This window comes from Arvicanthis niloticus, chromosome 13 (genome assembly GCF_011762505.2).
Source record: "Arvicanthis niloticus isolate mArvNil1 chromosome 13, mArvNil1.pat.X, whole genome shotgun sequence".
Taxonomy (NCBI): domain Eukaryota; kingdom Metazoa; phylum Chordata; class Mammalia; order Rodentia; family Muridae; genus Arvicanthis; species Arvicanthis niloticus.
Window position 1 is genome coordinate 72,674,882 of NC_047670.1, and position 14,096 is coordinate 72,688,977.

General features: G+C 41.0%; 1 protein-coding gene and 1 long non-coding RNA gene across 3 annotated transcripts in view; one reads left to right on the forward strand and one right to left on the reverse strand.

The window, feature by feature from the left end:
- Positions 1 to 10,312, reverse strand: part of LOC143434158 (uncharacterized) — a 23,891-nt gene extending 13,579 nt beyond the window's left edge. Inside the window, exons 1-2 of the long non-coding RNA XR_013103453.1 lie at positions 10,226 to 10,312; positions 918 to 1,082 (exon numbers count right to left, since the gene is read on the reverse strand). This is a non-coding gene — a long non-coding RNA (uncharacterized LOC143434158). The remainder of the gene's footprint in view (positions 1 to 917; positions 1,083 to 10,225) is intronic.
- On the forward strand, positions 6,928 to 13,260 carry LOC117719231 (olfactory receptor 8S1-like). Of its 2 annotated transcripts, none has more exons than XM_034517388.2 (3): positions 6,928 to 7,702; positions 10,291 to 10,364; positions 11,958 to 13,260. In XM_034517388.2, exon 3 carries the CDS (start codon positions 11,971 to 11,973, stop codon positions 12,895 to 12,897), a length of 927 nt encoding a protein of 308 aa, XP_034373279.1. In that variant the 5' UTR covers positions 6,928 to 7,702; positions 10,291 to 10,364; positions 11,958 to 11,970; the 3' UTR covers positions 12,898 to 13,260. The 2 variants fall into 2 exon arrangements, with proteins under 2 accessions (XP_034373279.1, XP_076768126.1); XM_076912011.1 differs by having other exon boundaries at positions 6,928 to 7,697.
- The last annotated feature ends 836 nt before the right edge of the window (positions 13,261 to 14,096 follow it).

Consider the following 14,096-nt stretch of genomic DNA (forward strand, 5'->3'; position numbering starts at 1 on the left):
TAACTTGATATCCCAGGGTGGGTTGGTTACCAAAGGAGGTCCTTCCCTTTCTCCTATGAAAATGGGGAGAGGGGCTCTGTGAAGGGGGACTGGGAGGAGAGGAGGCTGCAATCAGGATGTAAAGTGAATAAATAAATATTTTTTAAAAAATGAATAATTTTCTCTATACATACCACTCACCAAAACTAAATCAAGATCAGATAAGTAATTTAAAAAGATCTGTAACCCCTAGTGAAACAGAGGCAGTCATTAAAAGTCTCCCAATCAAAAAAAAAAAAAAAAAAAAAGCCCAGCACCAGATGGTTTTAGGACAGAATTCTACCAGAATTTCAAAGAAGATTCAATCACAATACTCAAATTATTTTACAAGGTAGAAACAGAAGTAACATTGCCCAATCCATTTAATGAAGCCACATAAAGACCCAACAAAGATAATTACAGACCAATTTTCCTTATGAACACAAATGCAAAAATGATCAATAACTGAATCCAAGAACACATGAAAAAGATCATTCACCATGATCAACTAGGCTGCATCTGAAAGGGTTAAAATTTTTCAAAAACTCCTAACAGGCTGAGCAGAACCAAGAGTGCAGGTCAGCTTGTTTGTGAGCTCTGTGTTTCAGGAACTTGGCTGACCACAAGATAGATGGTTGAGTATGAATAAGCTCTTGAGAATAGCCTATACAAAATGTTCTCCCTGACTGTTCCTTGAACCCTGTCACAAACTGAATAATAGACTGGGACTTTCCATAGGTACTTTCCAATAACCCCCACTTCACTCCCCCTGGGTTGTGGTTTCCCCCTGGGTTGTAGTTTTTGCCTTTAAATTCCCTCTGCCTCCAAACTCAGGGTCAAACCCCACTGCCCCTGCATGGGTTACAGGTCTTGATCTCAGCATGCTGATCGAAATATACCTCTTGCTGTTTGCATCGAGTTCAGTGTCTTGTGAGTTACTGGGTGGCCACGAATTCCTGAGGCTTGGATGAGGTCCTCCCTTCGTGGGGGTCTTACACATCCCAGAGATGAGGAGATGGTTCAATATATGAAAATCAATACATGTAATCCACCATATAAACAAACTGAAAGACAAAAGCCACGTGGTCATCTCATTAGCAGAAAAGGCCTTTGACAAAAATCCAATCCTTCTTCATGATAAAAGTCCTGGAGAGATTATGAATACAAGGGACATACTTCAATATAATTAAGGCAGTTTACAGTGAGCTCATAGCCAACATCAATTTAAATGGAGAGAAACTCAAAGCAATTCCACTAAACTCAAGAACAAAATAAGGTTGTCCACCCTCATCATACTTATCCAATATAGTACTTGAAGTCTCAGCTAAAACAATAAGAAAACTGAAGGAGGAAAAAAAAGGATACAAATTGGAATGCAAGAAGTCGAAATATCTTTATTTTCAGATGATATTATAATATGCATAAGTGACCCCCAAGAATTCCACCAGAAAACTCATAGAGCTAATAAAACACTTTTAGCTAAGTAGCTGGGTATAAACTAACTCAGAAAAACCAGTAGCCCTCCAATAGACAAACAAGAAACAGACTGAGAAAGAAATCAGAGAAACAATGTTTTTCACAATAGTTTCTAATAATACAAAAATATCTTGGGGTAACACTTACCAAACAAGTCAAAGACTTGTATGATTTTTTCAAGTCATTGCAAAAATTAAAGAGGATATCAAAAGATGGAAGATCTCCCAAGCTCATGGATTAATAGAATTAACCTAGTAATTTTGGATCCTACCATTTTGAATCTACAGATTAATGCAATCCCCATCAAAATTCTAAAACAATTCTTCACAGACCTTGAAAGGACAATTTTCAGCTTCATATAGAAACACACACACACACCAATCAAACAAACAAACAAAACAGGATACCTAAAACAATCCTGAATAATAAAAGAATTGCTGAAGATATCTCATCACCAACTTCAAGTTTTACTACAAAGCTATAGTAATAAAAACAGCATGGCATTACCATTAAACCAGCTCTCATTGATCAGTGGAATCCAACTGAAGACCCTGACATAAATTCACACCTATGGACAGCTGATATATATATATATATATATATATATATATATATATATATATATATATATATGCCAGAAATACACACTGGAAATACAAAGACAGAATAGTCAACACTTGCTGCTGGTCAAACTAATGGCTCCATGTAGAAGGATGCAAATAGATTTCATACTTCTCACCCTGCACAAAATTCAACTCCAAATGGATCAAAAACCTCAAAATAAACCCAGATACACTGAATCTGCTAGAAGAGAAAGTGGAGGATAGCCTTGAACTCATTCACCCAGGAAAAGACTTTCTGGACAGAACACAAGTAGCACAGGCACGAAGATCAACCATCAATACATGGGACCTTAGGAAACTGAAAAGCTCCCGCACAGCAAAGCGTGCTGCCAGCAGGACAGATCAGCGGCCTACAGAAAGGGGAAAAAGTTCTACCAACTACACATCTGAAAAAGTCTATTTCTCTTTTCTTACAAGATCTACCTGTTTCCTCTGGCCCCTTACCATATACCCATCCTCTGTGGTTCTTTGGATTATAGGTTGGTCATCACTGACTATCCAAAATACATAATGAACTCAAGAAATGAGATTTCAAGAAAACAAATAATCCAATTTAAAAATGGAGTGCAGATCTAAACAGAGACTTTTGGGAGTAACCAACCAATAACTAATCTGACTTAAAGCCCACTCCAGGAGCTAGAACCCATACCTGATACTGCTTGGGTGACCAACACCTGAGACTAGATAGACCAAGGGCCTAGGGTAAAACCAAATAATACTGGTCTAAAGAAAAATAAAATGCAGTGATAAAATTGTTCCTAATGCTGCTTCACTGTACTCATAGATCTGAGCCTTGTCAACACTCATCAGAAAAGCTTCCTCCTGCAGCAGATGGGAGCAAATAAAGAGACCCACAGCCACACATTACACAGAGAGTGAGAGACCCTGGAACATCCCAAAGGAAAGTCACCATCAAGTCCTTCCCCTCACAGCTCAGGAAACTCCACAGAAAGGGAAGTGGAAAGATGTAAGAGCCAAAAGACATGGAGAAAAGCAAGAAAGCAAGACCCTCTAAATCAACACGATCAGCGCTCGGGGCGGCACAGGTCCTCTGTGCTTACATTATGGCTTCCAGTTTAGTGTTTTTATGGAATGCCTTGAGCACGCAAACAAGTGGGTTCCTGACGCTTGTGCCCTCTCGAACTTTCTTCTGTCTTGTCTGACTTCAATGCAATGGTTTTTTTTTTGGGGGGGGGGGGAGTTGTTTGTTTGTTTTTCTTGACAGGGTTTCTCTGTGTAGCTCTGGCTGTCCTGGAATTCACTCTGTAGACCAGGCTAGCCTCGAACTCAGAAATCTGCCTGCCTCTGGCTCCCAAGTGCTGGGACTAAAGGCGTGCGCCATCACTGCCCGGCTGGTTTTTGTTTTATGTTATCTCGCGATATATATATATATATAATATATATATATATATATATATATATATATATTATATATATAAATATATATAATATATAAATAATATATATTATATAATATATATTATATATTATATATATAAATAATATATAATATATTATATATTATATAATATATATTATATATAAATATATATATATAATACATACATATATGTATGTATTTTAATGAATGAATGTAAACCTAGCCACTAGGATAAAAGTTGACAACAGAATTGTTATTTATATCTACTGGGAGAGGGAGAAATCAGTTTTCTCCGGTGGAATTACGCAGGGCATATCAACCACTCCAGGGCAAATGTCATGTTCAGAAATAGTTGAGTAGTTGAACAACAAATACTGGACTCCACCCTGTGTGTGGGGAGGTGAGCGGCTTTTATTTGGTGGGCTTTTGTTTCTTTGTTTTCTTTTGAGGTAATGGTGTGTTTTGCTTTCTATGTTTGGGTGCTTTTATTGTTGTAGTGGGATTTTGGTTTGTTTGGTTTTTGAGAAAGAACTTGAAGTTGGGTAAGTGGAAAGGAGGAGAGGATCTGAACAAACTTGGGGAAGGGAAAGAATATGATCTGTAGTGCTTTAAATATGATTGGTCCAGGGAGTGACACTTTTAGGAGGTGTGGCCTTGTTGGAGGAAGTATGTCACTTTGGGAATGGGCTTTAAGACCCTCCTCCTAGGGGCTGGAGAGATGGCTCAGAGGTTGAGAACACTGACTGTTCTTCCAGAAGTCCTGAGTTCAATTCCCAGCAACCACACGGTGGCTCACAACCATCTATAATGAGATCTGGGGCCCTCTTCTGACATGCAGACATATATGCAAGCAGAACATTGTGTATATAATAAATAAATAAATCTTAAAAAAACAAAACAAAAAAACTCTCCTCCTAGATGCCTGAAGGACAGTCTTCTCCTGGCTGCCTTTGGATCAAGACATAGAACTCTCAGCTCCTCCTGCACCATGCCTGCCAGATGCTAGCGTGCTTTGAGCCTTGATGATGATGGGCTGAACCTCTGAACCTGTAAGCCAGCCCCAATTAAATGTTGTCTTTATAAGAGTTGCCTTGGTCATGGTGTCTCTTCACAACAGTAAAACCCTAACTAAAACATGATGAAAATGTATTTAAATTTAAAAGTTGCTCTAAATAATAAAAAAATATTTAAAAAAAATACCTTGTAACGGGTAATTTATAATCAATGCTAAGTTTATTGCTGATATCTTTGAAAGATGAAAAGTCAAAGATGCCAACCAGTTTAGTAGCTGGTAACAGTATGCTCTTTGATTCCAACATGGCACCTTGAATACTGTTTTTTCCAAGAGGAAAAAGTGCTCTGTCCTTCACCATGAGAACATGTCCCACAGAATCAACTATGAAGGGCTACAGGAGCTCACAGAGACAGATGTGACAATATGAACCCTGTATAGGTCTGAGGTAGGTCCTCTGCATATAGGTTATGGTTTTGTAACATGCTGGCCTCGTGGGACTCCTAACAGTGGGAGTGGGGGTGTCTCTAATTCTTTTGCCTGCTTTTGGGACCCTTTTACCTCCTACTAGGCTGTCTTGTCCTGCTTTGACATGAGTGTGCATGCCTAGACTATGACTATACTATGTTCAGTTGATATCCCTTGGGAGGGCTTTTTTTTTTTTTTTTTTTAAGTGAAATGGAACAGAAGTGAATCTGGGGCATCAGAGAGATGGGATGGGTGTACTGGGGGGAGAGAAGGGAGGGGAAACTGTGGTTGGGATGTAATGTATGAGAGAAGAATTTAAAGAAATACTCTGTCCTCAGATAACAAAAGGGGATAAAAGCGAGAACTGACCTAGCTAGCTCTCCCAGATCTTTAGTGAGGCTGACAGATGATCCTACACACTGTAACAGCTTGCTAAAAGCCCCAACTGTTGAAACTGTTGCATTTGGAATTGCCTCAGTACAAATTTTGAAGGAGACACAAATATGTAAGCCACAACAATCAGCAACAAGAAGCCAGGACCTATCTTCAACATCTCTCTTAGAATCTCCTTAGTAAAGTAGACAAATTCATTACTTACTGTTACAGTTTTTCTACCAACTGTAGAACACAATGCATCTAAACTTTATGGAACTGTATATAAAGATTTTCTTTTTTTTCCAGTGTCCAGTTGGGGGGGGGAATATGTCTCATGCAGCAACTTTAATATTTATATTCCTACCAACAGTGTTCAAAATTAAACATAAATTCTCTAACACAATAGAAGCTATCTTTTCAAACTGACCCTCACAAGAATTTCTCTGATCATCCATATTTCAGATTCTTTTTTAAAAAATTCAAGTCTTTTCTATCTTGTGGTTCAGAATTCTTCTCATATCTAACCATTACTCAGTTCTAATGCTTCTAATAGTTTACATTAGCACCTCACATCTGATAGCAAAATTTTCTGTATTAGTTTCTGGAGCCACCATAACAAATTAGCAGAATCTCAGTTACTTGAAACAATGTAAATGTATTCTCTTGAAACAATGTAAATGTATTATTCTCTTGAAACAATGTAAATATATTCTCTTGTGGTCCTGGAGTTCAAAAGCATGGTATCAGCAGCTTTCACTCCCACTGAGGGTCCCTAGGTACTGTATGTTCTGTGCCTCTTCAGCTTCTGGTAACTGTTGATAACTGGTTACATCCCTCCATCTCTACCTTCACCGCCACACTATCCCCTTTCTAGTATCTTCTCAGCCTACTTCTTTGTGAGAACATCTGACATTATATTTAGGGCTTACAGGGTAATCCAAGATGATCTTGTCACGGCATCTTTAGTTTAATTTAATAAAATTTCCCACAACTTTTCCAAGTTCTGTGGATTAGGACTTGGGCATACTGTTTGGCAGGCACCATTTACCCACCACATAGTGAGATACAATAACATAGCTATTGAAATAGATAGGATAAACTAATGCCCCTTGTTAAAGAGATAGATATGTATAATTTGAATTTGTCCTTTTTATCCAATAACCTTAACTTGGTTTTTCTTATATAAACCAAACTACAAATATGTTGAAACAAAACAGGAAAAGTTTTACTTTCATAGAGCTTAACATACTTTCTTTTTAATAAGAGGAATTGGATACTAGTAATGATAATAATGATAATAATAATAACCAAATAAATAAGAAAGTCTATATGATGGTTGTTGCATAAGAAAAGAGCATAGAGTTCAGTAATTTGTCTTAGCTCAGCTCACTTTGATATCCTTAAAGAGCATTTCAGTTCCCGTGTGGTCAGGAAGAAAATAAACTTGATTGAGAATAAATTTCAAAAAAAAAAAATGCCTTCTTATTCCTCTCTAATTCCCATCAGTTCTCTTCCAGGCTATAAATCGTTGTCATAATTCAGAGAGTTCAAATACTCCTATTCTTCTTCCCACTGCTTTCCCCTCTGGTTAATGAGGAACTGTGTAATTAGTGAGTCCAGACATTGGCTTCAGTCTGAGACTTCAGGGAGATGGGCCCAGCATCCCCTGGGTGCCAAACACAACCTATAGTTGTGAGCACAGGTGACCTTCTGATTGGCTCTTCTAGAGAGTTCCTCAACTAACACTCTTAAAATAACAGCATTCAGAACATCATGAAGGGAATAAATACTCAGAATAGCACAGAGAGATGGCAGCTCACTTGATCTGAGATCATGTGATGAAATCTTCATGGCATGAGTGCCTGTAGGAAATACCAGCCTCTTTAGTAGTTTTCCTTAGTGTTTTGCCCTGAAGAGTGACCCCATTCTAGGGTTCACTCCAGGATTATCTGCTCCAGGAGAAAAACTTAATGTTGTAGCATTTCATGTGTTTCTAGGGAATTCTAAACCCAACACTTATTGGCAGCAGGAAAATAACTGCTTCTCCCAGAGCAATGCTCTTGTGACAAGGCTCTCTCTCCTCTCTCTCTCTCTCTCTCGCTCTCTCTCTCTCTCTCTCTCTCTCTCTCTCTCTCTCTCTCTCTCTCTCCCTCCCTCCCTCCCTCCCTCCCTTTTTCTCTCTTTCCCTCTCCCTTTTCTCCTCCTTCCTCTCTCTCTCTCTCTCTCTCTCTCTCTCTCTCTCTCTCTCTCTCTCTCTCCTAGAAGACTTTGTGTACAGTGAATTGACTTTCATAGGAGAGCCAGGGTGTGAAGAAGCTTCCTCCTCCAAGACTCCAGAAGCGTGGTAATGTATGTCGGGTAGCCGATGCTCCTCCTAATTTTTCTTTCTGAAATATAATAACTGAGTTTTAATTTTGCTAACCATCTTTTCCTCCAACCCTGATTCATCCCAATAGCACTAGATACTGAATCTCCTGCTCTGTCTATCCTACCTCCCGCAGCCAGAGACGGAAACATCTCAGTCCTTGGTTGGCCCTCTCCTTCCCTGAGTTAGCCCCTGTGGTCTGTTTCTAAACACATCACAGTCCCAAATGCTTTAGAAGGCTTCTCAGAAAGGTCTCCCTCCCCTCACTGCATGACACAGGGAAGAGACATCTTAAAGCTTTTGCCTAAGTCCATCCATACTTTACGACTCCAAAAGATTGCAGAAAACCTCCCTCTAGGATGCAAAAAAAGAATATTATAAACTATTGATTGCTTCTCCCCGCGCTTGTGTGCAACCCGCTAGTAAGGTTTTTTGTGATTAAAATCACCATGGATATATTAACCACTAAGACGGTGTGAATAGTACAATGAGCATAGGAGATGGGTGGAGATACCTTCATCCTAAATAAATCCTACATTTTGCTCCCAGCTGCAAAGATGCCCTAAGTTACATTGTTACACTTCACCTACTTTCTTATTCCAAATACATCTCCAAACAACCAGTGGGCCAGAGACTATTGAGGGCCCTTCTGAATTCCTCTTTTCCTAACTTTTACTCTTAATCATCTCTTACTGAACATCAGTCTTTAGCTCTCACTCATCTTTGTGTAAATCTGTCTTGAGTCTTAAGTGTCAGTATAAAATTAGGCTAAAGTCTTTTACTCAAAATAGTGAGTACATGGTCATTATAAAATCCCTAGAATGTGAACGGGCTGGTTCATTCCTCAGCAACCTGGTGGTTCCCCAACAGCCAGCACAAGGTGAACTCAGCGGTCCCTTTGGAGACGTTTTCTTAGAGTACCCTGCTTGGGCATTCTTTAAAAAAAAAAAAAAAAAAAAAACTTATTGGTCTTTTGCTTATTTATTATGGTTTTGATTGTGTGTTTCTAAGGGTTTTGTACAAGTATGTGTATGTCTGTGTTTTTATGGGTTTGTGTATGTGAGTATGTGTCTGGATTTTTATGGATTTGTTTGAGAGAAAGTGTGTGTGTGTGTGTGTGTGTGTGATGTTTATAGGTTTGAGTGTCTGTGTGTCTGTATTTTTTGGATTTGTGTGTGTGTGTGCATTTTTATTGATTTGTTTGAGAGAAAGTGTATGTGTGTGTGCGTGTGTGTGTGTGTGTGTGTGTGCACTTTTATGGGTTTGTTTGAGAGAGAGAGGGAGAGAGACAGGGAGCATTTTTATGGGTTTGAGTGTGTGTGTGTGTGTCTATGTATGTGTATGTGTGTGTATGTATATGTGTGTATGTATATGTGTGTATGTGTGTATGTGTGTATGTGTGTGTATGTGTATGTGAGTGTGTGTGTGCATGTTGTGTGTGTATGTGTGTGTGAGTGTATGTGTGTATGTGTGTATATGCGTATATGTGTGCGTGTATGTGTGTGTGTGTGTGTGAGTGTGTGTGTGTATATGTGAGTGTGTGTGCACATGTTGTGTGTGTATGTGTGTATGTGTGTATATGTGTGCGTGTATGTGTGTGTATGTGGATACATACATATGTGCTTCTTATGCTTTTTTTCTTTTTGTTTTCCTCTGTTGTTTGCTTTGTTTTATTCTAGTTTGATTGTTTGTTTACCTGATTGCTTTCTAGAGAGAGTGAGAAAGACGGCGTGGATTCTGATAGGAGGGGAGGAGAGGATCTGGGAGGAGATGCAGAAGGAAAAACCTTGGCCAGAATATATTGTAGAGTAAAATTTGTTTGAAATTTTTAAAATCCCTAAAATCAAGGTGCTGGGGAAATGGCTACTTCAGTAAAGTGCTTGCTGTGTGAACAGGGGGACCCATGTTTGATCCCAAGCACCCATTTAAAATCCCAGGCCAGTGGTGCATGCCATAAAACTAATGCTAGGGAGATGGAGACAGGAAGATGCCCAGTCTTACTTGCCAGCCATTCTGACTGAATCAGAGAGTTCAGGGTCCAGTGACAGATCCTGCCTCAAAAACAAACAAAACAAAACAAAAAATCAGAGAACAGTAGAGGAAGACATCCCTTAGTGACTTCTGACCTTTACATGCACACTCACATATGTGTGCGCACACACACACACATGCACACAAACATAGTTACAATAAAACAAATTAGCTCTGGGATCAGTTTGAGATGCCCTTTAAGATGTTGAGGAAGGCTGGATCTTTTCTTTGTGATGCTTCTAAAATTCATATGATGTAAAAAAAAAAAAAAATTATTCCTTCACCCATACCAAACATGTTATAAGAAAAAAAAATACTCCAGAAATGCTACATTACTCTTCACACTCCCCAAAGACCCTGCGTCGGCTTCTCCTTGTGACTAAAAGTAGACTAGTAATCATCAGGTATGCTCTACCCACAAATAATTTTAAAATATCCAGATCCTTAAAAACAATAGAACAAATGTATCACCTCACATTGCTTACGTAAACGTGAAGTATAGCATTTGCTTTCAATATCGCTCATAAACTTATTCACGCAGGGTCATCAGAAGCTGCGACTACAAGTGTCCAAGCTGTGGTGTCTCTGGATCCAGCTGCAGTCTCACGCTCACAGGTAACCTTGACCGAGATCCAAGCCGCTCTTCAGCTTTGGCTGGTGGATCTGCTCGTGGGAGCAGAACGTAAGCTATATTTGGGGAAGAAATAACAAGATATGTGTTGATACTGAAAGGCACATATTAGTTTGGATCGCTACAATATAAAAGGACATTGAAATGGACGATGTGAGCCAAGGCATAAGAGAAAAGCTTCCTATTATTCAAAGGAAGACCTGAGTCCAGCCAGGCATGTGACTGTAAGTCCCGCATTAATGCCTGAGAATCGGGAGATCAAGGTCACCCTTGGCTAAATACTGAGCTCAAAGACTGCTTGGAAACTTTCAAAACTTGTCTGAAAGAAAGGAGAGAGAGAGAGAGAGAGAGAGAGAGAGAGAAGAGGAGAGGAGAGGAGAGGAGAGGAGAGGAGAGGAGAGGAGAGGAGAGGAGAGGAGAGGAGAGGAGAGGAGGAAGAGGAAGAGGAGAGAAGAGAGAAGAGAAGGAGGGAGGAAAAAGAGAGAGCGAGGAAGGGAGGGAGGGAGGCTGGGTGGGGCAGGGCAGGGCGGGGCAAGGAAAGGCAGGGTAGGGAAAAACAAAACAAACCAGAGCCACAACGAATGTCAGTCTGTCCACCCGCCTTTCAAAATCCTGAATCATAAAGGTCTGACTTAATCCTCTTTCTTCTCTTTTTTTTCCTTCTGATGCTGGCCAGGGACCAGGCAATCTTTAACACTGGGGGTTTCCATCTTCTCTAAATCTTTCCTCCCTGTTGGCTGCTTGTCCACAGGGTGGCTACCCTCCATACCTAACTCAAACAGCATGGCCGCCGTCCTCCATCTCCCTCCTCTAGGGAGCTGCGGGGATAAACAGCTTGCTGTCCTAGAGTTTTTCTTTTTAAATTCTAATAAAATTTTTCTCAAGCTTAAAAAAATGGAATAGGAGACGGAGATGACTGAAAAACTACGCTAGGTTGAGCGAGGGAAATTCCAGAATATTGTGGTAGGAAAATCGGTCTTTATTCATGGAGAACACACCTAAAATACTAGACTAAGAATTAGAAAAACAAGGATGGAATATTTTTTCCTGTCTCTACCACTCATTGTCATATTTTGCAACTGGTACAATAAAACTAACTCTCCAGGCTTCAAAAACTTCCCAGAATTGTTATGAGAACAAACAAGAGTAAGAAAGTTCTCCGGACACAATTTTTTTTTTAACGTTAACAAAATTTCATGTGCTGGTAAGTAAGAGTCTGTGGCTTCTCCTGATCCGGGAAGAGGAGAGTGGGGCGTTTGGAAGAGCTACTGTCCTGTGTGGTACAGTGTTCTTTAGATATGATGACAATGAGAAGCTCTGAGCTACACTAGAGCACGTAGTGAAGAGTAAAATGTACAAGGAACCGTATTACATGTCTGGTAAACCCAGCGGAGCAGCAATCGAATTCTCTGAACCACGAGCAAAGAGTGCTGAAACTCATCCCCGGGTGTATGCACATGACATTGCTCGGGTTCAGACAAGGCAGGGGGACATGCTGGAACAGACAAGATGATCCTATAGATGGCAGGAGGAAAGAAGCATTGGAAACCTCACCCCGCTTTCCACTTTATTCCAAGGAAATGATCACAAATGGCCTGGAGCAACCACAGCGTCATCTCGGAGTTTGTTCTCACCGGGCTCTCTGACGACCCTCTGATCCAGGCTCTTCTTTTCGTGTTGTTCCTGGGGGTTTACATCCTCACCATGACCGGGAACCTGATGCTGCTGCTGGTGATCACGGCTGACTCCCACCTCCACACTCCCATGTACTTTTTCTTGAGCAACCTGTCGTTTGTAGATCTCTGCTTCTCATCCGTCACGGTACCGAAGCTGCTGAAGGACCTCCTGTCTGCGAAGAAAAGCATCTCTGTAGAGGGCTGCCTGGCTCAGGTCTTCTTGGTGTTTTTTTCTTCTGGTACTGAAGCCTGCCTGCTGTCCGTCATGGCTTATGACCGCTATGCTGCCATCTGCCATCCCCTCCTCTATGGCCAGGTGATGAGAAATGAGTTGTGTGTAAGGCTTGTGTTAGTCTCATGGGGCGTGGCCTCTCTCAACGCAACCATCATCGTTCTCCTGGCTGTGAACCTGGACTTCTGTGAGGCTCAAACCATTCACCACTACACCTGTGAGCTGCCTGCCCTTTTCCCCCTGTCCTGTTCCGATATCTCCATCACGGTCGATGTCCTGCTTTGTTCCAGCTTATTGCACGGGCTGGGAACCTTTATCCCCATCTTCTTCTCCTATGCCCGTATTGTCTCCGCCATCTTGGGCATCACCTCCACCACCGGGAGGAGCAAAGCCTTCTCCACCTGCTCCTCCCACCTCGCCGCGGTGACCTTGTTCTTTGGATCCGGCTTTCTTTGCTATCTCATGCCCCCTTCTGGGTCTTCCCTGGACTTGCTCTTGTCTTTGCAGTACAGCGCAGTCACGCCCATGCTGAATCCCCTCATCTATAGCCTGAAGAACCAGGAGGTGAAGGCTGCTGTGAGGAGGACCCTGAGAAAGTATTTGCTTTAGGTAGTAAACTATGCAAAATTGTCTAATTATATCCTTTTATCATACATCCTTTAGTTACACAGTGTCAAATTGGGGGCGGGGGGGGGTGTCGTTCTTCTGGGGCTTGCCTGAACATCTAATCTCATCATTCCAAGGTATAGTGGGCTTTTCTTGATTTTGGACTTTTATTTGGAAAGTCTATATAGTCTGTTGGCTGGAAGAGAACGTGAAGTTAGTTTTCCACGGAGTAGAATAATACAACAGCAACACAAAAGAGGTGGACGGACAGACGCTGGGAACATGGCACAGTGGTAGAATACTTGACTAGTAAGTACACAGGCCTAGGTTCAGAGTTCCCTTGGCCCCATCAAAAAGGAGGAGGAGGAGGAAGAGGAGGAGGAGGAGGGGGAAAGAAGTACAGAGAGAGAGACGGGGAGGGGGGGCATGTAATATGGTCACCTCGAGATATTCTGAATCTAACCGTGAAGACTTTGTGAATTTTCTAATGACAACTTTACTAAAAAGGAATAAAATCCCTATGTCAACAAAAGCTCAAAACTGTATGTAGACTATTGTGGACATAGGAATGCTGCATGCTAAAGCATGCAACAAAGTTTTCAGGAAAGACAAAATGTATAATTAAGTACCTATTAATAAACAAAACTTAAAATGTCTACATGTTCAATTCCAAACTTTGGAAAGATAGCAAAACCTGAGCCCAGCGAGTGGCTCAGTTGGTAGAGTACCTACCTAGCATTTGTGAGGCCTTAGGTTTGATCCCCAAGATGTCACAATGACACACACCTGTTATCCCGCCCCTCAAGAGCACAAGAGGATTATATTGTCAAAGCCAAGACAGACCTAGGTAGCAAGTTCAAGGCCATTCTCAGCTGCTTGAGATTCTATTTCAAAAGTCAGGGGAATACCTGGAGATAACTTTGTCTGTAACATGTTTACAAGCACAAAAACCTGAGTTCAATCCCACATAAAAAGCTTGGCATAGCAGTGCACAGTTATAATCCTAGCTCTAGGGAATTGGAAACAGGTGAACCACTAAAGCTCAATGGCCAGTCTAACCAGTCAAGGGGGCCCCAAATCACAGTGAGAAGACCCTACCTCAAAAAACAAGGTAGACAGCCCATAAAGAATTACACCCAAATTGAACTCTGGGCCCCTCGCACACGTAGACAGAAGTACACATAGCCACATACAAGTGAACA